At 50.4% G+C, this 21,630-nt stretch overlaps 1 protein-coding gene across 4 annotated transcripts; it reads left to right on the top strand.

Annotated features, from left to right (window-relative positions):
• The first annotated feature begins 1,756 nt into the window (after positions 1 to 1,756).
• mrps16 (mitochondrial ribosomal protein S16) lies at positions 1,757 to 20,917 on the top strand. Of its 4 annotated transcripts, none has more exons than XR_005945411.1 (5): positions 1,757 to 1,834; positions 3,342 to 3,378; positions 16,292 to 16,552; positions 18,210 to 18,435; positions 20,143 to 20,917. XR_005945411.1 is itself a non-coding variant. In XM_041207417.1 (5 exons), the coding sequence occupies exons 3-5, from the start codon at positions 3,366 to 3,368 to the stop codon at positions 18,347 to 18,349; spliced, it is 414 nt and encodes a 137-aa protein (XP_041063351.1). In that variant the 5' UTR covers positions 1,801 to 1,834; positions 2,468 to 2,561; positions 3,342 to 3,365; the 3' UTR covers positions 18,350 to 19,275. The 4 variants fall into 4 exon arrangements, 3 of the variants coding, with proteins under 3 accessions (XP_041063349.1, XP_041063351.1, XP_041063352.1); XM_041207417.1 differs by lacking the exon at positions 20,143 to 20,917 and adding an exon at positions 2,468 to 2,561 and having other exon boundaries at positions 1,801 to 1,834; positions 18,210 to 19,275; XM_041207415.1 differs by lacking the exon at positions 20,143 to 20,917 and having other exon boundaries at positions 18,210 to 19,275.
• The last annotated feature ends 713 nt before the right edge of the window (positions 20,918 to 21,630 follow it).

Below are 21,630 nucleotides of genomic sequence, written 5' to 3'. Positions count from 1 at the left end.
TACTAAGTACTCACCCACTGACCGAGCAGCTCTCCCTCAGTACTGACACCCTGACAGAGCAGCACTCCCTCAGTACTGACCCCCTGACAGAGCAGCACTGCCTCAGTACTGACACCCTGACAGAGCAGCACTGCCTCAGTACTGACACCCTGACAGAGCGGCACTGCCTCAGTACTGTCCCCCTGACAGAGCAGCCCTCCCTCAGTACTGACCACCTGACAGAGCAGCTCAGCCTCAGTACTGACCCCCTGACAGAGAAGCACTCTCTCAGTACTGACCCCCTGACAGAGCAGCACTCCCTCAGTGCTGACCCCCTGACAGAGCAGCACTCCCTCAGTGCTGACCCCCTGACAGAGCAGCACTTGCTCTGTACAGACTCTGTAACAGAGCAGCACTCACTCAATGCTGACCCAGTAACAGGGCAGAACTCCTTCTGTACTGACACCCTTACCAAGCAGCATCCCCTCAGCACTGACCCTGTCACAGTGCAGCACTTCCTAAGTACTGTCCCCCTGACAGAGCAGCACTCCCTCAGTACTGACCCAGGTACAGAGCTGCACTCGCTCACGACTGACTCCCAGACATTGCAGCTTTCCCTCAGTACTGGCGCCCTGAGACTGCAGCACTCCCTCAGTACTGGCCCAGGTACAGAGCAGCACTCGCTCACGACTAACCACCTAACATTGCAGCTTTCCCTCTGTACTGGCGCCCTGACAGAGCAGCACTCCCTCGGTACAGGCCACCTGACAGATCAGCATGTCCGCATTACTGATCCCCTGACAGAGCAGCACTCCCTCAGTACTGACCACCTGACAGAGCAGCACTCCCTCATCACTGACCCTGTCACAGTGCAGCACTCCCTCAGTATTGATGCCCTGACAGTGCAGGACACACTCAGTACTGACTGCCTGATAGGGCAGCACTTCCTCAGTACCCACCCCTGACAGAGCAGCACTCCCTCAGTACTGACCCTTTGAAAGGGCAGCACTCCCTCAGTACAGACTCCCTGACAGAGGAACACCTCCTCAATACTGACCCCCTGACAGTGCAGCACTAACTCATTACTGAATAAGTGACAGAGCAGCACTCCAACAGTACTAATGACCTGACAGAGGAGCAAACCCTCACTACTGACCCATTGACAGAGCAGCACTCCCTCAGTACTGATCCCCTGACAGAGCAGCTTTCCCTCAGTACTGACCCTCTCACAGTGCATCACCCCCTCAGTACTGAGCCGGTGACAGAAACGCACTCACTCAATACTGAACCCCAGACAAGCAGCAGGCCCTCATTACTTACCCAAAAATCGTGAGGCACTTACTAAGTACTCACCCACTGACCCAGCAGCTCTCCCTCAGTACTGACACCCTGACAGAGCAGCACTCCCTCAGTACTGACACCCTGACAGAGCAGCACTCCCTCAGTACTGACACCCTGACAAGGAAGCACTACCTCAGTATTGACCCAGTGACACAGCAACACTATCTCAGCAGTGCAGAAAAGCGTATACCATGGACCCATTTATACTGTAATGAAGCTAGGCTGCAATCCCATTACAATGTGTGTGTCTGTAACTGAAGGTTATTTGTGCTGCATTCCCTGTGCTCACAGAAAGACAAGCCCAGAGTCATCATCGCCCCGGGTCACGGGGGAGGGCCCGGGGGTAGGGGCGGGGATGTGTACTTCACTTCTGGTGACGTGTAGATTTGCATAAACATTCATTCAAATGAAGCCATTGACCATTCACAATGTGCCTCCGTTTCCACATCCGGGTCAGAGTGCGGCAAATGGCGGTGCTCAGAGCCCGGCGCTGAGAGGAAGTGGAGAGCAGGGGGTGAGACAGACACCGGGACAGAGACAGATGGCGAGGGTGGGGGTGATGAGATGGGGGTGAGGGTTTGGGGGATGATGGGGCGAGATGGGGGGTGGGGGTGAGATGAGGGTGGGGATGAGATGGGGTTATGGGGGGGTGGGGGTATTGGGGTGAGATGGGGTTATGGGGGGGTGGGGGTATTGGGGTGAGATGGGGTTATGGGGGGGTGGGGGTATTGGGGTGAGATGGGGTTATGGGGGGGTGGGGGTATTGGGGTGAGATGGGGTTATGGGGGGGTGGGTGTATTGGGGTGAGATGGGGTTATGGGGGGGTGGGGGTATTGGGGTGAGATGGGGTTATGGGGGGGTGGGGGTATTGGGGTGAGATGGGGTTATGGGGGGGTGGGGGTATTGGGGTGAGATGGGGGATGGGGGGGCGGTGAGGTGGGGTTTTGGGGGCGAGGGGGATGGGGGGGGTGCGGTGAGATGGCCCGGAGGTGGGAGCAGTACCCTCCCCAGCCCGCGGGCAGATCAGTCAGTGACAGTGAGGAGCTGGATCTGATCCGGGTTTGCTGGGCGGGAGGGAGATGGTCCAGCAGCTGCTTTGGGCTGTGTCTCTGTACAAATAACCCCCAGACCTCTCCTTCCTCCCCAGTGCTTTATTCCCAGGGGGGTTGTTGTCATTACCAATGACCAGAAATGTGTACCAAATAAATTACTCGTCATCTACCCAGTGGAGCTGAGCCCCTGTGAGTCTGGCTTTAGTGAACTGACCTTAGCCTGGGATCGGTCAAGGTTACAATAGATCTCAGTGCCCCACATTATTGGGGGGTGGGGTGCGTTGGGGTGGTTTGGGGAGGGGCGGGGATTGGGGGCGTGTGCGGTGGGGGGGCGGGGTTGGGGAGTTGTGCGTGGGTGGGGTCGGGGAGTTGTGCATGGGGGGGTTGGCGGGGGTTGTGCGGGGATGGGGTTGTGCGGGGGGGGTGGGGGGGCGTTGTGCGGGAGGGGGTGCGGGTGTGGTTATGCGGGAGGGGGTGCTGGGGGGGTTGTGCTGGGGGGGTTGACGGGGGAAGCGGCCTGGGTTTTAGCCACTGCTTTGTGTCCTGTGATTCCTGCTGGAAGGAGAGTGTGTGGGCCTTGACATGGGGCTCAATCCTGACAGGTTCAGGTTGATAGATTTCTAGGTACCAACGACATTAAGGGATACGGAGATAGTGCAGGAAGATGGAGTTGATGTAGAACATCAGCCACGATCTCATTGAATGGCAGAGCAAACTCGAGGGGCTGAATGGCCTTCTCCTGTGTTCCCATTTCTGGCTCTGACACTCACTGCATGGCTGGCCCCTGAGGACCGGCCACTGGAGTGGTCACTTGTACCTGAAGTCAATTTCTATAACCATACAAGGCAATCGGCACCTTCAGGAGGGAAAATTAACTAAAATGAAACCAAAGGAACCTTCAAATGTGTAGGAAGGTCTATACACTGGAATATACTGTGAGGATTTATTTTATTCATCTTTTTTCCCCAGGTGTAAAGTTGGAAGGGAAAAGTCATGGTGCATCTCTGTAAGTATGGCACAGCAACCTCTGAGGAACAAACCTCTACCAGCTTAGTGCCCGCGGGTACCCTGCTGGATTTAACTGCCGCTCAGTAATGTTTGTTCCTCTGTATTGTTTGCAGTGTCAGGCCACTGGTTGCCTGGAGTATCAATGCCTTCTCGCTCGGTATCCCTGGGTTGGAGAATTGAAGGGCTTATGATGCTCAGTTCTCATCGGTGTCTCTCCCATTCTCTTTTCCCAGCATGTTCACGACATGTTCACTCTCTCAGGGTTCCACCCCTGCCTGTCCCTATGCAGCAACCATACCTCATCAAACTAATTCTTAACACAGCTACAAGCATCAATCTGGCTGAATAATCCCCCTCCCCAGCTGTACCATGGTTTTGCCATTCTGTCTGACTCTCTGCCTGACATCCAGTCCTGGTTGATGCCAAGTTTCTTCCAACCTAACCCTGACAGATCCTCTTACCCCATCTCTGGTCATTCACCAAGGGTGCAGTTTTCTATTTGTGTGTTGTTACCTGCTTGTGCTCCTCTGTTACACTCAGAATTCATTTGCTCCCAGTGAACCTCTCCTGCTCTCCTCACCAGCCATTCCCCAGCTCCTGCATCCCACCTCATCACCCACTTCAAGACTCAAGGTCATGCACTCTCTTGCACTATTCACACTCCATTAATCCCATCTCTGCTTGGCACCACCATCTTCTTCAGTTGTGTGAAACAGGCAGGCCCTTCCATTCTCTAGCCCCGCAGACACTATCCACTATCAGAGGCACAGGACCATGTATCGTGGGAGAAAAGGCTGCATTATGTAGAAGTTTATCACATTTCTGAATCAACTCTTCCAAGTGCTTCACAGGCATTGAGCTACTTTGAAGTGCTGCCCTTGATGTTATAGAAGCAAACCAGCAGCACAATTCCACACTAAATCAGCAAGTTGAAATGACCATTGAATCAATCTGTATTTGCTGTTGGCTGAGGTTGGTGGGTAGGGGAGGGAATGTTTAGCCCTGGACACCTGACAAACACCCTACTCTTCCAATACTGCACTGGGATCTTTTTCAACCACCTGAACCACTGAAATGGTACCTTGGTTTAATGTGAGTACGAAAGGAGGGTATCTCTGCCAACCACCGCTCCCCCCCCCCCCAAACCCCACCCACAAAAGGGCAACTCCTGAGTCAGCCAGGAATAAGTGGTCAGGTCCTGCAGTGTAGCTACTGAAGTGTTACTAGTTTAATCAAGCTGCCACTGACTCTGAAACATTCTCCCACAACTACTCAGCTTTCCATCTTCTTTGTAAAGCATCATTGACAGCTCTGCCTTTAGGCCTCAACATTCAGTCATGCCTTTACACTTCTGTGCCGCTCCCCTCCAGCCACACTCTTGGAGGACTGTGTGGAGTGCTGTGTAATCTGTGGTTCATCTGATGGTGCTGTGGAGTGCTGTATAAATTGTGTGGTTGAACTAAAGGTGCCGTGTGGAGTGCTGTATAACCTGTGAGGTTGATGTGAAGGTGCTGTGTGGCGTGCGGTATGGTCTAGTGTGGCGTGCGGTATGGTCTAGTGTGGCGTGCGGTATGGTCTAGTGTGGCGTGCGGTATGGTCTAGTGTGGCGTGCGGTATGGTCTAGTGTGGCGTGCGGTATGGTCTAGTGTGGCGTGCGGTATGGTCTAGTGTGGCGTGCGGTATGGTCTAGTGTGGCGTGCGGTATGGTCTAGTGTGGCGTGCGGTATGGTCTAGTGTGGCGTGCGGTATGGTCTAGTGTGGCGTGCGGTATGGTCTAGTGTGGCGTGCGGTATGGTCTAGTGTGGCGTGCGGTATGGTCTAGTGTGGCGTGCGGTATGGTCTAGTGTGGCGTGCGGTATGGTCTAGTGTGGCGTGCGGTATGGTCTAGTGTGGATGATCTGAAGGTGCTGTGTGCAGTGCTGTATAACCTGTGAGATTGAACTGAAGGTGCTGTGCGGATGCTGTATAACCTGTGAGATTGACCTGAAGGTGCTGTGTGCAGTGCTGTATAACCTGTGAGACTGACCTGAAGGTGCTGTGCGGATGCTGTATAACCTGTGAGACTGACCTGAAGATGCTGTGCGGAGTGCAGTATAACATGCGTGGTTGACCTGGAGGTGCTGTGCGTAGTGCTGTATAACCTGTGAGGTTGACCTGAAGGTGCTGTGTACAGTGCTGTATAACCTGTGAGATTGACCTGGAGGTGCTGTGCGGAGTGCTGTATAACCTGTAAGATTGACCTGGAGGTGCTGTGCGGAGTGCTGTTTAACCTGTGAGATTGACCTGAAGGTGCTGTGTGGAGTCCTGTATAACCTGTGAGATTGACCTGAAGGTGGTGTGCGGATGCTGTATAACCTGTGAGATTGACCTGAAGGTGCTGTGTGCAGTGCTGTATAACCTGTGAGTTTGACCTGAAGGTGCTGTGCAGAGTGCTGTATAACCTGTGAGACTGACCTGAAGGTGCTGTGCGGAAGCTGTATAACCTGTGAGACTGACCTGAAGGTGCTGTGCGGATGCTGTATAACCTGTGAGACTGACCTGAAGATGCTGTGCGGAGTGCAGTATAACATGCGTGGTTGACCTGAAGGTGCTGTGCGCAGTGCTGTATAACCTGTGAGGTTGACCTGAAGGTGCTGTGTACAGTGCTGTATAACCTGTGAGATTGACCTGGAGGTGCTGTGCGGAGTGGAGTACAACCCGTAAGATTGACCTGGAGGTGCTGTGCGGAGTGCTGTTTAACCTGTGAGATTGACCTGAAGGTGCTGTGTGGACTCCTGTATAACCTGTGAAGTTGACCTGAAGGTGCTGTGCGGATGCTGTATAACCTGTGAGATTGACCTGAAGGTGCTGTGTACAGTGCTGTATAACCTGTGAGATTGACCTGAAGGTGTTGTGCAGAGTGCTGTATAACCTGTGAGGTTGACCTGAAGATGCTGTGCGGAGTGCTGTATAACCTGTGAGATTGACCTGAAGGTGCTGTGCGGAGTGCTGTATAACCTGTGAGATTGACCTGAAGGTGCTGTGCGGAGTGCTGTATAACCTGTGAGACTGACCTGAAGGTGCTGTGCGGATGCTGTATAACCTGTGAGACTGACCTGAAGATGCTGTGCGGAGTGCAGTATAACATGCGTGGTTGACCTGGAGGTGCTGTGCGCAGTGCTGTATAACCTGTGAGGTTGACCTGAAGGTGATGTGTACAGTGCTGTATAACCTGTGAGATTGACCTGGAGGTGCTGTGCGGAGTGCAGTATAACCCGTAAGATTGACCTGGAGGTGCTGTGCGGAGTGCTGTTTAACCTGTGAGATTGACCTGAAGGTGCTGTGTGGACTCCTGTATAACCTGTGAAGTTGACCTGAAGGTGCTGTGCGGATGCTGTATAACCTGTGAGATTGACCTGAAGGTGCTGTGCGGAATGCTGTATAACCTGTGAGATTGACCTGAAGGTGCTGTGTACAGTGCTGTATAACCTGTGAGATTGACCTGGAGGTGCTGTGCGGAGTGCAGTATAACCCGTAAGATTGACCTGGAGGTGCTGTGCGGAGTGCTGTTTAACCTGTGAGATTGACCTGAAGGTGCTGTGTGGACTCCTGTATAACCTGTGAAGTTGACCTGAAGGTGCTGTGCGGATGCTGTATAACCTGTGAGATTGACCTGAAGGTGCTGTGCGGAGTGCTGTATAACCTGTGAGATTGACCTGAAGGTGCTGTGTACAGTGCTGTATAACCTGTGAGATTGACCTGGAGGTGCTGTGTGGAGTGCAGTATAACCTGTGAGATTGACCTGAAGGTGCTGTGCGGAGTGCTGTATAACCTGTGAGGTTGACCTGAAGGTGCTGTGCGGAGTGCTGTATAACCTGTGAGGTTGACCTGAAGATGCTGTGCGGAGTGCTGTATAACCTTTGAGATTGACCTGAAGGTGTTGTGCAGAGTGCTGTATAACCTGTGAGATTGACCTGAAGGTGCTGTGTACAGTGCTGTATAACCTGTGAGATTGACCTGGAGGTGCTGTGTGGAGTGCAGTATAACCTGTGAGGTTGACCTGTAGGTGCTGTGCGGAGTGCTGTATAACCTGTGAGGTTGACCTGAAGGTGCTGTGCGGAGTGCTGTATAACCTGTGAGATTGATCTGAAGGTGCTGTGCGCAGTGCTGTATAACCTGTGAGATTGACCTGAAGGTGCTGTGCGGAGTGCAGTATAACCTGTGAGATAGACCTGATGGTGCTGTGTGCAGTGCTGTATAACCTGTGAGATTGACCTGTAGGTGCTGTGTGCAGTGCTGTATAATCTGTGAAGTTGACCTGAAGGTGCTGTGCGGAGTGCAGTATCACATGCGTGGTTGACCTGGAGGTGCTGTGCGCAGTGCTGTATAATCTGTGAAGTTGATCTGAAGGTGCTGTGCGGAGTGCAGTATAACATGCGTGGTTGACCTGGAGGTGCTGTGCGCAGTGCTGTATAACCTGTGAGGTTGACCTGAAGGTGCTGTGTGGAGTCCTGTATAACCTGTGAAGTTGACCTGAAGGTGCTGTGCGGATGCTGTATAACCTGTGAGATTGACCTGAAGGTGCTGTGTACAGTGCTGTATAACCTGTGAGATTGACCTGAAGGTGCTGTGCGGAGTGCTGTATAACCTGTGAGATTGACCTGAAGGTGCTGTGCTGAGTGCTGTATAACCTGTGAGATTGACCTGAAGGTGCTGCTTGCCGTGCTGTATAACCTGTGAGATTGACCTGAAGGTGCTGTGTGCAGTGCTGTATAACCTGTGAGATTGACCTGAAGGTGCTGTGCGGAGTGATGTATAACCTGTGAGATTGAACTGAAGGTGCTGTGCGGAGTTCTGTGTAACCTGTGAGATTGACCTGAAGGTGCTGTGCGGAGTGCTGTATAACTTGTGAGATTGACCTGAAGGTGCTGTGCGGAGTGCTGTATAACCTGTGAGATTGACCTGAAGGTGTTGTGCGGAGTGCTGTATAACCTGTGAGATTGACCTGGAGGTGCTGTGTGGAGTTCTGTATAATGAGCGTGGTGGACCTGAAGGTGCTGTGTGGAGTGCTGTATAATCTATGGTTGATCTGAAGGTGCTGTGCGGAGTGCTGTATAACCTGTGAGGTTGACCTGAAGGTGCTGTGTGGAGTGCTGTATAACCTGTGAGATTGATCTGAAGGTGATGTGCGGAGTGCTGTATAACCTGTGAGATTGACCTGAAGGTGCTGTGCGGAATGCTGTATAATCTATGGTTGACCTGACGGTGCTGTGCACAGTGCTGTATAACCTGTAAGATTGAGCTGAAGGTGCTGTGCGCAGTGTTGTATAACCTGTGAGATTGACCTGATGGTGCTGTGCGCAGTGCTGTGTAACCTGTGAGATTGACCTGAAGGTGCTGTGTGCAGTGCTGTATAACCTGTGAGATTGACCTGAAGGTACTGTGCGGTTGCTGTATATCCTGTGAGATTGACCTGAAGGTGCTGTGCAGATGCTGTATAACCTGTGAGATTGACCTGAAGGTGCTGTGTGGAGTGCTGTTTAACCTGTGAGATTGACCTGAAGGTGCTGTGTGGAGTGCTGTATAACCTGTGAGATTGACCTGACGGTGCTGTGCGGAGTGCTGTATAACCTGTGAGTTTGACCTGAAGGTGCTGTGTGCAGTGCTGTTTAACCTGTGAGATTGACCTGAAGGTGCTGTGCGGAGTGCAGTATAACATGCGTGGTTGACCTGGAGGTGCTGTGCGCAGTGCTGTATAACCTGTGAGGTTGACCTGAAGGTGCTGTGCGGATGCTGTATAACCTGTGAGATTGACCTGAAGGTGCTGTGTACAGTGCTGTATAACCTGTGAGATTGACCTGAAGGTGCTGTGCGGAGTGCTGTATAGCCTGTGAGATTGACCTGAAGGTGCTGTTTGCCGTGCTGTATAACCTGTGAGATTGACCTGAAAGTGCTGTGTGCAGTGCTGTATACCTGTGAGATTGACCTGAAGGTGCTGTGCGGAGTGATGTATAACCTGTGAGATTGAACTGAAGGTGCTGTGCGGAGTTCTGTGTAACCTGTGAGATTGACCTGAAGGTGCTGTGCGGAGTGCTGTATAACTTGTGAGATTGACCTGACGGTGCTGTGCGGAGTGCTGTATAACCTGTGAGATTGACCTGAAGGTGTTGTGCGGAGTGCTGTATAACCTGTGAGATTGACCTGGAGGTGCTGTGTGGAGTTCTGTGTAATGAGCGTGGTGGACCTGAAGGTGCTGTGTGGAGTGCTGTATAATCTATGGTTGATCTGAAGGTGCTGTGCGGAGTGCTGTATAACCTGTGAGGTTGACCTGAAGGTGCTGTGTGGAGTGCTGTATAACCTGTGAGATTGATCTGAAGGTGATGTGCGGAGTGCTGTATAACCTGTGAGATTGACCTGAAGGTGCTGTGCGGAATGCTGTATAATCTATGGTTGACCTGACGGTGCTGTGCACAGTGCTGTATAACCTGTAAGATTGAGCTGAAGGTGCTGTGCGCAGTGTTGTATAACCTGTGAGATTGACCTGATGGTGCTGTGCGCAGTGCTGTGTAACCTGTGAGATTGACCTGAAGGAGCTGTGTGCAGTGCTGTATAACCTGTGAGATTGACCTGAAGGTACTGTGCGGTTGCTGTATATCCTGTGAGATTGACCTGAAGGTGCTGTGCGGAGTGCTGTATAACCTGTGAGATTGACCTGAAGGTGCTGTGCGGAGTGCTGTATAACCTGTGAGATTGACCTGGAGGTGCTGTGTGGAGTGCTGTATAATGAGCGTGGTTGACCTGAAGGTGCTGTGTAGAGTGCTGTATAATCTATGGTTGATCTGAAGGTGCTGTGTAGAGTGCTGTATAACCTGTGAGGTTGACCTGAAGGTGCTGTGTGGAGTGCAGTATAACCTGTGAGATTAACCTGAAGGTGCTGTGCGGAGTGCTGTATAACCTGTGAGATTGACCTGAAGGTGCTGTGTGCAGTGCTGTATAACCTTTGAGATTGACCTGAAGGTGATGTGCGGAGTGCTGTATAACCTGTGAGATTGACCTGAAGGTGCTGTGCGGAATGCTGTATAATATATGGTTGACCTGAAGGTGCTGTGTACAGTGCTGTATAACCTGTAAGATTGAGCTGAAGGTGCTGTGCGCAGTGTTGTATAACCTGTGAGATTGACCTGAAGGTGCTGTGTGCTGTGCGCAGTGCTGTGTAACCTGTGAGATTGACCTGAAGGTGCTGTGTGCAGTGCTGTATAACCTGTGAGATTGACCTGAAGGTGCTGTGTGCAGTGCTGTATAACCTGTGAGATTGACCTGAAGGTGCTGTGTGGAGTGCTGTATAACCTGTGAGATTGACCTGAAGGTGCTGTGTGGAGTGCTGTATAACCTGTGAGATTGACCTGAAGGTGCTGTGCGGAGTGCAGTATAACCTGTGAGATTGACCTGAAGGTGCTGTGTGCAGTGCTGTTTAACCTGTGAGATTGACCTGAAGGTGCTGTGTACACTGCTGTATAACCTGTGAGATTGACCTGAAGGTGCTGTGTGGAGTGCTGTTTAACCTGTGAGATTGACCTGAAGGTGCTGTGTGCAGTGCTGTATAACCTTTGAGATTGACCTGAAGGTGATGTGCGGAGTGCTGTATAACCTGTGAGATTGACCTGAAGGTCCTGTGCGGAATGCTGTATAATATATGGTTGACCTGAAGGTGCTGTGTACAGTGCTGTATAACCTGTAAGATTGAGCTGAAGGTGCTGTGCGCAGTGTTGTATAACCTGTGAGATTGACCTGAAGGTGCTGTGTGCTGTGCGCAGTGCTGTGTAACCTGTGAGATTGACCTGAAGGTGCTGTGTGCAGTGCTGTATAACCTGTGAGATTGACCTGAAGGTGCTGTGCAGATGCTGTATAACCTGTGAGATTGACCTGAAGGTGCTGTGTGGAGTGCTGTATAACCTGTGAGATTGATCTGAAGGTGCTGTGTGGAGTGCTGTATAACCTGTGAGATTGACCTGAAGGTGCTGTGCGGAGTGCAGTATAACCTGTGAAATTGACCTGAAGGTGCTGTGTGCAGTGCTGTTTAACCTGTGAGATTGACCTGAAGGTGCTGTGTACACTGCTGTATAACCTGTGAGATTGACCTGAAGGTGCTGTGTGGAGTGCTGTTTAACCTGTGAGATTGACCTGAAGGTGCTGTGTGGAGTGCTGTATAATCTGTGAAGTTGACCTGAAGGTGCTGTGCGGAGTGCAGTATAACATGCGTGGTTGACCTGGAGGTGCTGTGCGCAGTGCTGTATAATCTGTGAAGTTGATCTGAAGGTGCTGTGCGGAGTGCAGTATAACATGCGTGGTTGACCTGGAGGTGCTGTGCGCAGTGCTGTATAACCTGTGAGGTTGACCTGAAGGTGCTGTGTGGAGTCCTGTATAACCTGTGAAGTTGACCTGAAGGTGCTGTGCGGATGCTGTATAACCTGTGAGATTGACCTGAAGGTGCTGTGTACAGTGCTGTATAACCTGTGAGATTGACCTGAAGGTGCTGTGCGGAGTGCAGTATAACCTGTGAGATTGACCTGAAGGTGCTGTGCGGAGTGCTGTATAACCTGTGAGATTGAACTGAAGGTGCTGTGCGGAGTTCTGTGTAACCTGTGAGATTGACCTGAAGGTGCTGTGCAGAGTGCTGTATAACTTGTGAGATTGACCTGAAGGTGCTGTGCGGGGTGCTGTATAATCTGTGAGATTGACCTGAAGGTGCTGTGCGGAGTGCTGTTTCACCTGTGAGATTGACCTGAAGGTGCTGTGCGGAGTGCTGTGTAACCTGTGAGATTGACCTGGAGGTGCTTTGCGGAGTGCAGTATAACCTGTGTGATTGACCTGAATGTGCTGTGCGGAGTGCAGTATAACCTGTCAGATTGACCTGAAGGTTTTGTGTGCAGTGCTGTATAACCTGTGAGATTGACCTGAAGGTGCTGTGCGGAGTGCTGTATAACCTGTGAGATTGACCTGAAGGTGCTGTGCGGGTTGCTGTGTAACCTGTGAGATTGACCTGGAGGTGCTGTGCGGAGTGCAGTATAACCTGTGTGATTGACCTGAAGATGCTGTGCGTATGCTGTATAGCCTGTGAGATTGACCTGAAGGTGCTGTGCGGAGTGCTGTGTAACCTGTGAGATTGACCTGAAGGTGCTGTGTGCCGTGCTGTATAACCTGTGAGATTGACCTAAAGGTACTGTGCGGTTGCTGTATAACCTGTGGGATTCTCCTGAAGGTGCTGTGCAGATGCTGTATAACCTGTGAGATTGACCTGAAGGTGCTGTGTGGAGTGCTGTATAACCTGTGAGATTGACCTGAAGGTGCTGTGCGGAGTGCTGTATAACCTGTGAGATTGACCTGAAGGTGCTGTGTGGAGTGCTGTATAACCTGTGATATTGACCTGGAGGTGCTGTGCGGAGTGCAGTATAACCTGTGAGATTGACCTGAAGGTGCCGTGCGGAGTGCTCTTTAACCTGTGAGATTGACCTGAAGGTGCTGTGTACAGTGCTGTATAACCTGTGAGATTGACCTGAAGGTGCTGTGTGCAGTGCTGTATAACCTGTGAGATTGACCTGAAGCTGCTGTGCGGAGTGCTGTATAACCTGTGAGATTGACCTGAAGGTGCTGTGCGGAGTGCTGTATAACCTGTGAGATTGACCTGAAGGTGCTATGCGGAGTGCTGTATAATCTATGGTTGATCTGAAGGTACTGTGCGGAGTGCTGTATTACCTGTGAGATTGACCTGGAGGTGCTGTTTGCAGTGCTGTATAACCTGTGAGATTGACCTGAAAGTGCTGTGTGCAGTGCTGTATACCTGTGAGATTGACCTGAAGGTGCTGTGCGGAGTGCTGTATAACCTGTGAGATTGAACTGAAGGTGCTGTGCGGAGTGCTGTGTAACCTGTGAGATTGACCTGAAGTTGCTGTGCGGAGTGCTGTATAACCTGTGAGATTGACCTGAAGGTACTGTGCTGAGTGCTGTATGACCTGTGAGATTGACCTGCAGGTGCTGTGTACAGTGTTGTATCACCTGTGAGATTGACCTGGAGGTGCTGTGTGGAGTGCTGTTTAACCTGTGAGGTTGACCTGTAGGTGCTGTGCGGAGTGCTGTATAACCTGTGAGATTGACCTGAAGGTGCTGTGCGAAGTGCTGTATAACCTGTGAGATTGACCTGAAGGTGCTGTGTACAGTGCTCTATGACCTGTGAGATTGACCTGAAGGTGCTGTGCGGAGTGCTGTATAACCTGTGAGGTTGACCTGAAGGTGCTGTGTGCAGTGCTGTATAACCTGTGAGGTTGACCTGAAGGTGCTGTGCGGATTGCTGTATAACCTGTGAGATTGACCTGAAGGTGCTGTGCGGAATGCTGTATAATCTATGGTTGACCTGACGGTGCTGTGCACAGTGCTGTATAACCTGTAAGATTGAGCTGAAGGTGCTGTGCGCAGTGTTGTATAACCTGTGAGATTGACCTGAAGGTGCTGTATAACCTGTGAGATTGACCTGAAGGTGCTGTGCGCAGTGCTGTGTAACCTGTGAGATTGACCTGAAGGTGCTGTGTGGAGTGCTGTATAACCTGTGAGATTGACCTGAAGGTGCTGTGTGCAGATGCTGTATAACCTGTGAGATTGACCTGAAGGTACTGTGCGGTTGCTGTATAACCTGTGAGATTCTCCTGAAGGTGCTGTGCAGATGCTGTATAACCTGTGAGATTGACCTGAAGCTGCTGTGTGGAGTGCTGTATAACCTGTGAGATTGACCTGAAGGTGCTGTGTGGAGTGCAGTATAACCTGTGAGATTGACCTGAAGGTGCTGTGTGGAGTGCTGTATAACCTGTGATATTGACCTGGAGGTGCTGTGCGGAGTGCAGTATAACCTGTGAGATTGACCTGAAGGTGCTGTGCGGAGTGCTGTTTAACCTGTGAGATTGACCTGAAGGTGCTGTGTACAGTGCTGTATAACCTGTGAGATTGACCTGAAGCTGCTGTGCGGAGTGATGTATAACCTGTGAGATTGACCTGAAGGTGCTGTGCGGAGTGCAGTATAACCTGTGAGATTGACCTGAAGGTGCTATGCGGAGTGCTGTATAATCTATGGTTGATCTGAAGGTGCTGTGCGGAGTGCTGTATAACCTGTGAGATTGACCTGAAGGTGCTGTGCGGAGTGCTGTATAACCTGTGAGATTGACCTGAAGGTGCTGTGCGGAGTGCTGTATAACCTGTGAGATTGACCTGAAGGTGCTGTGCTGAGTGCTGTATAACCTGTGAGATTGACCTGAAGGTGCTGTTTGCCGTGCTGTATAACCTGTGAGATTGACCTGAAAGTGCTGTGTGCAGTGCTGTATACCTGTGAGATTGACCTGAAGGTGCTGTGCGGAGTGCTGTATAACCTGTGAGATTGAACTGAAGGTGCTGTGTGGAGTTCTGTATAGCGTGTGAGATTGACCTGAAGGTGCTGTGCGCAGTGCTGTATAACCTGTGAGGTTGACCTGAAGGTGCTGTGCTGAGTCCTGTATAACCTGTGAGGTTGACCTGAAGGTGCTCTGCGGAGTGCTGTATAAGCTGTGAGATTGACCTGAAGGTGCTGTGCGCAGTGCTGTATAACCTGTGAGATTGACCTGAAGGTGCTGTGCTGAGTGCTGTATAACCTGTGAGATTGGCCTGATGGTGCTGTACGCAGTGCTGTATAACCTGTGTGATTGACCTGAAGGTGCTGTACGCTGTGCTGTATAACCTGTGTGATTGACCTGAAGGTGCTGTGTGCGGATGCTGTATAACCTGTGAGATTGACCTGGAGGTGCTGTGTGCAGTGCTGAATAACCTGTGAGATTGACCTGACGGTGCTGTGTGCGGATTCTGTATATCCTGTGAGTTTGACCTGAAGGTGCTGTGCGGAATGCTGTATAACCTGTGAGATTGATCTGAAGGTGCTGTGTGCAGTGCTGTATAACCTGTGAGATTGACCTGAAGGTGCTGTGTGCAGTGCTGAATAACCTGTGAGATTGACCTGAAGGTGCTATGCGCAGTGCTGTATAACCTGTGAGATTGACCTGAAGGTGCTGTGTGCAGTGCTGAATAACCTGTGAGATTGACCTGAAGGTGCTGTGTGCGGATGCTGTATAACCTGTGAGATTGACCTGAAGGTGCTGTGCGGAGTGCTGTATAACCTGTGAGATTGACCTGAAGATGCTGTGCGGAGTGCTGTATAACCTGTGAGATTGACCTGAAGGTGCTGTGCGGAGTGCTGTATAACCTGTGAGATTGACCTGAAGGTGCTGTGCGGATGCTGTATAACCTGCATGGTTGTCCTGAAGGTTCTGTGTGCAGTGCAGTATTACCTGTGAGATTGACCTGAAGGTGCTTTGCGGAGTGCTGTATAATCTCTGAGATTGACCTGAAGGTGCTGTGTGCAGTGCTGTATAACCTGTGAGATTGAACTGAAGGTGCTGTGTGCAGTGCTGTATAACCTGTGAGATTGACCTGAAGGTGCTGTGTGGAGTGCTGTATAACCTGTGAGATTGACCTGAAGGTGCTGTGCGGAGTGCTGTATAACCTGTGAGATTGACCTGAAGGTGCTGTGTGCAGTGCTGTATTACCCGTGAGGTTGACCTGCAGGTGCTGTGTGGAGTGCTGTATAACCTGTGAGATTGACCTGAAGTTGCTGTGTGCAGTGCTGTATAACCTGTGAGATTGACCTGAAGGTGCTATGCGGAATGCTGTCTAACCTGTGAGATTGACCTGAAGGTGCTGTGCGGAGTGCTGTATAACCTGTGAGATTGATCTGAAGGTGCTGTGCGGAGTGCTGTATAACCTGTGAGATTGACCTGAAGGTGCTGTGTGCAGTGCAGTATAACCTGTGTCTCTGATCCGGTTCTGTTGTTGATGATTTATTTGTTTGGTTTCTTTCCCAGCATCGATCCTGCTGAAACATTATCAACGGGGCTTTGTGTGTATCCGAATGGCTCTGGGTGGCTGCACTAACCGACCCTTCTACAAGATTGTGGCTGCACATAATAAACGGGCCCGGGATGGGAAATACCTGGAGCAGCTGGGATCTTATGATCCCCTGCCCAACACCTTCAACGAGAAGTTGGTCAGTTTGAACTTTGAGAGGATCAAGTATTGGCTAGCCTGTGGGGCACACATGACGAAGCCAGTGGAGAAGCTGCTAGGTAAAAGGGCTGGGCTCTTCTTCCTCCCTAAGGTTATTGTCAACACCCCACCCAACCCCACCAACTTTTTCAGAAGGTTCCAGAGTTCCAACGTGTCACCCTGACAGCGGGTGCTGGGCAGGGTATTCAAGGAGGGCATCAAATGCTGATCCTGCCCTCATGCGCTCTGGCAGACAGATGCCTTTCTGCTGCATGTCCCTCCCAACACATGTTCCATGTGTTTGGCTCTGAACAGCATCAAGTGGTGCCATTCCCTGCCCTGCCACCAGGGGGTGGCAAGTGCCCATTTTTAATCTTGCGTTGTATCCCTTGACATTTTATTGTCCCCCTCCCTCCTGAGTCAACCCTACAGCTGCTCCCAACAGACAGCGTATGAGCACCTGCGGCCTCTGGAAATGCAAACTGTGAGGAGGACAGAGAGGCTGCAAAGAGATATAGACAGGTTACGTGAGTGAGCAACAGTATAATGTGGTTAAGCATGAAGTTCTTCACTTTGGTCACAAGAATAGAAAAGCAGGTTTTTTTTTAAAGGTGTAAAACTTGTTGTTGATCAGAGGAACCTGGGTGTGCTCAGACAAGGAACTGAAAGTTAGCATGCAGGTACAACAAGCAGTTAGGAAGGCAGATAACATGTTGGCCTTTATTGCTCGGTGATTAGAGCTCAGGAACAAAGGAGTCTTGCTCCGAATGTATGGGGTTTTGGTGAGATCACACCTAGAACACTGTGGGCAGTTTTGGCCTTTATATTTAAGGAAGGATATACTTGCATTGGAGGTGATGCAGCCGGCGTTCACTAGATTGGTCCCTGAGATGAGAGGGTTGTCATTTGATGGGAGGCTGAGTAATTTGGGCCTATATTCTCTGGGGTTTAGATGAATGCGAGGCAATCTTATTGAAACAGACAAGATTCTGAGGGGGCTTGATAGAGCAGACACTGAGAGATTGTTTCAGCTGGTCGGGGAACCTAAAATATGGGGGCACAGTCTCCGGATAAGGGGCCAGCCTTCACTCAGAGGGTTGTGAATCTTTGGCATTCTCCACCCCAGAGGGTTGTGGATGCTCCATCATTGAAAACATTTCAGGCTGGGAAAATGGAGTTGAAGCCCAAGATTGGCCTTGATCGTATAGAATGGCAGAGCAGAGTCGATGGGTCGTATGAGCTACTCCTGCTCCTATTTCATGTATTCTGTGGCAGTGATACTGGCTGGATACTGCTTGTTGAGATAGTTACCAGCAAGGCCTGGCTGGTCAGGCAGGTAGGGAAGGGTCCATTCCTTAGTCTTGACAAATTAAAGGTCAAACCCACTTTATGGCCAAAGTGCAGCCGCCTCTAAACAGGTTCTGGCTGCTCTGGCACTGCCCCCGCCCCGCCATCTCCCCCACCATCCCTCCCACCCCAGCCACAGATCCTGGCTGCCTTGTGTCCCCTACCTGCCCCCCAGGTGACCCCCCCCGGTGGGGCGCTGCACTGCGACCCTTCCCCCCCCTCACCCCGCGGGGCGCTGCTCTGTGACCCCCCCCCCCCCCCCCCCCCCCCCCCACCTGCAGGGCGCTGTTTTAACAAGCGGGTCTGGAGATCTGTTAAAACCGGAAGTGACAATTGAGCTTTACTTCACTTCTTGATAAATGGTTTTTGTGCTTTTTCTTTGTTTGCTAGGTCTGTCCGGATTTTTCCCTCTGCACCCCATGACAGTGACCGGGGCAGAGAGATTTCACAAGAAGCAGGCACTAGTGGCCCAAGCTGAGCCGGAGGAAGAGCCTGTGGAAGCTGCAGGAGATGAACAGCTGAGCGCCTGATTCCATAGTTCATAGTGCAACCCCCAGAGATGGACATTAACAGCCACCAATGCTTCATTGAGTGTCATCTGTAATAAGCATAGGAGGTGCGCTCTGCCTGTTTTGGGCCGGTATCTACAAGACAGCAAACGTATTGTAATGGGACTCAATTACTGTTTTACTAACAGAATGTTGTAAAGAGCACACTTAAAACCAGTGTCCTTTAATATTGTGTAGCTCCCAGTCTCAACCTCGTGTTAGACAGCTCAGGTACAGCCCAAGTTAGGAAGGGTAGGATTTACAGCTGTGTCTTCCTCTTAGATCAAGTGAGCATGGTGATTGTCCCTCAAACCCACCGTTATAGGTTACTGGATGCCAGTGAGACCAGTCATTCATTGTGATTCCCAACTTAACATTCAGTTCCTGCTGTTCTTAAACCCCTGAAGTATTGCAATTGTTTCTGTTCACCCTCCAATCCTTCCCCTGTACCTGAACCTCCATCCCAGCGTCCTCTTCCTCAGCTGCAGATCATCCCGGGTCTAAACCGTATCAAGGCAATATACAGACTTACATGGTATATACAGCACACAAACAGGCCATTCAGCCCAATATGCCTATGCCCATTATGTTTATGCTCCACACCAGCCTCCCACCACCTCTTTTCATTCAAACCCAATCAGAATATTCTTCTAGTCCTTGCTTCCTCCCTCATTTATCCAGCTTCCCCTTAAATGCATCCCAGCGTTGTCCCTAAGCGTGAAATTCCAGCCTCTTTGATCCAGCCACTCTCCAAGAATGGGCAGTGCCTAGTATAGCCCAATGGTGGGTGTGGTGTGTGGCAGATTGCCTTGTGTGGTGAGATGGGGCTGTCACCAATCTCTCCTATGGTCAAAAAAAAACAAAAAAACTGCGGATGCTGGAAATCCAAAACAAAAACAGAATTACCTGGAAAAACTCAGCAGGTCTGGCAGCATCGGCGGAGAAGAAAAGAGTTGACGTTTAGAGTCCTCATGACCCTTCGACAGAACTTGAGTTCGAGTCCAGGAAAGAGCTGAAATATAAGCTGGTTTAAGGTGTGTGTGTGGGGAGCGGAGAGATAGAGAGACAGAGAGGTGGAGGGGGGGGTGTGGTTGTAGGGACAAACAAGCAGTGATAGAAGCATCAACAAAAGATGTCAACGACAATAGTACAATAGAACACATAGGTGTTAAAGTTAAAGTTGGTGATATTATCTAAACGAATGCACATTCGTTTAGATAATATCACCAACTTTAACTTTAACACCTATGTGTTCTATTGTACTATTGTCGTTGACATCTTTTGATGATCTGCTTCTATCACTGCTTGTTTGTCCCTACAACCACACCCCCCCCCTCCACCTCTCTGTCTCTCTATCTCTCCGCCCCCCACACACACACCTTAAACCAGCTTATATTTCAGCTCTTTCCTGGACTCGAACTCAAGTTCTGTCGAAGGGTCATGAGGACTCGAAACATCAACTCTTTTCTTCTCCGCCGATGCTGCCAGACCTGCTGAGTTTTTCCAGGTAATTCTGTTTTTGTTTTGTCTCCTATGGTCAATATGGCTCCTGTTTCTAGCGTTGCTGCAGGATGCCTCACTCTCCGATATCTTGAGATATTGTGTCATCCCGTGAAACTTCACTGCCCTGGGTCAGTAAGTGAGGCCTGAAGATCATGCCTGCCTGGTATAAGATGTTCACCCACATTGTGCCTGATCCTTGCTCCTGCTTTTCCAGTAGCTTTTGATGTTGTTTCCACCACTAAAAACGGTTTTGTTTCCACTCAATGTTACAGAATCATCAGGTTCTCCATGAAAGCACAGGATTTCCAGTGAGCTGCTGTGTAATGTGACAGGTTCAATAGGGCTGCCCAGTAAATTGCAACCAAGCCTCCGAAGATGCCCCATGCAAAGGAGAAGCAGCATGTCGGGAAGGAGATGGAATTTGCTGCACCCGCTCTGACTCGGTGCTAACACACTCATCTTCCAGTCAGAAGGCCATGGGTTCAAGCCAGAGACTTGAGCATGTAATCCAGGCTAACAGTGCAATGTTTGCCTGTGGGAGGAGGGCGTCACTGCCAATGCAATCCTACCCCCACTTGATAGTGTCTCTCTCACACAAACCTTTCAGTGGTTGGGTACACAGAGAGAGAGAGAGAGATACAGACCGGAGTGGGAGCCTGGCTACAGAATCTTCTCCATAGCTGAGGAACACTGAACTCTGTTTTCAACTCACCAGAGTTGCTAGATGATTTAGTGTAAACATCTCATACACCCTTTTTTTTTTTAAATGGTTGTTAGGTGTGTTGAGGATCGCTCAATTCTGACCTTTGGAACAGTTTTAACAGTCCTCCTGCAGTACTGGATCACTGCTGTTACAATAGCAGCTAAGGGGCTGACACCCAGTACCGCAGGTAGGGGAATCCCCTCTGAGTCAGGGTATGTGTGGTGAGCCTGGGAGAGTGGGTTTTGGGCCCTGGTTGTACTTGCCCCTTTTGCTCAATTATTGAATGATCACTTAAAGGGTTCTAATGTTCAGTGAATAAATCCAGAACTGGTTTTAAAAAAAAATATACAACCCATGGATTGCTCCTTTATATTTTTTCAGAAGTGATGTAACTAAAATAATATGTTGTGGACAATCATGAAGGTGGGGCTCCTGTCTCGAATGAATTGGCAGTGTATGTATTGGCGGCAGCAGCAGCAGCAGTGTGGTAGGGTGAAGGAGGAGGTGCTGATATCATGTGTGTCCTTTGTGAATGTTTGTCCAGTTTTATTTGCTGAGCATTGTTTACTGAAGCCAATGTTACTTAGCAGCCACTCCCTTGTTCACCTGGTTTTAGTGAAGCCATAACACCTGGCAAAGTCTGAGTCCTCCCTTCCCGCCCTACCACCCGAATCCTCTCCCTCCCCCCCCACCCCAAACACAGATTGTGATTCTAAAGGAGATTTTGTAACATGAGCAAAGCCCTGGAGGATTGTCTTGTGAACAGCACCCAGCTTGCATGAGTCTCCCAAAAGCAAAACACTGCAGATGCTGGAAATCGGAAATAAAGACAAAAAATGCTGGAAATACTCAGCAGGCCATGCAGCATCTATGGAGGGAGAAACAGGTCAATGAGCTTTCATCAGCGATGTTAATATAGGCGCGGGGTGAGAAGTGGGATACAAAGAATTGCGATCATACAGCACCTTTCACAACCATTGGACATCTCAAGCATTTTACAGTCAATGATGTACTTTCGCAGTGTAGTTATTGTAATATAGGGAACGTGTAATGTAAA

The sequence above is a fragment of the Carcharodon carcharias genome, chromosome 15 (genome assembly GCF_017639515.1).
Source record: "Carcharodon carcharias isolate sCarCar2 chromosome 15, sCarCar2.pri, whole genome shotgun sequence".
In the NCBI taxonomy this organism is placed as follows: domain Eukaryota; kingdom Metazoa; phylum Chordata; class Chondrichthyes; order Lamniformes; family Lamnidae; genus Carcharodon; species Carcharodon carcharias.
Note: the sequence above shows the minus strand (reverse complement) of the source record. Positions and strands in the feature narration are given on the sequence as shown.

Bases quoted from the DNA above. Each gene is read 5' to 3' on its own strand.
- mrps16 (XM_041207415.1), top strand. The intron at 16,553-18,209 runs GTAAAAGGGCTG...TTTGTTTGCTAG, and splicing joins GCCAGTGGAGAAGCTGCTAG to GTCTGTCCGGATTTTTCCCT.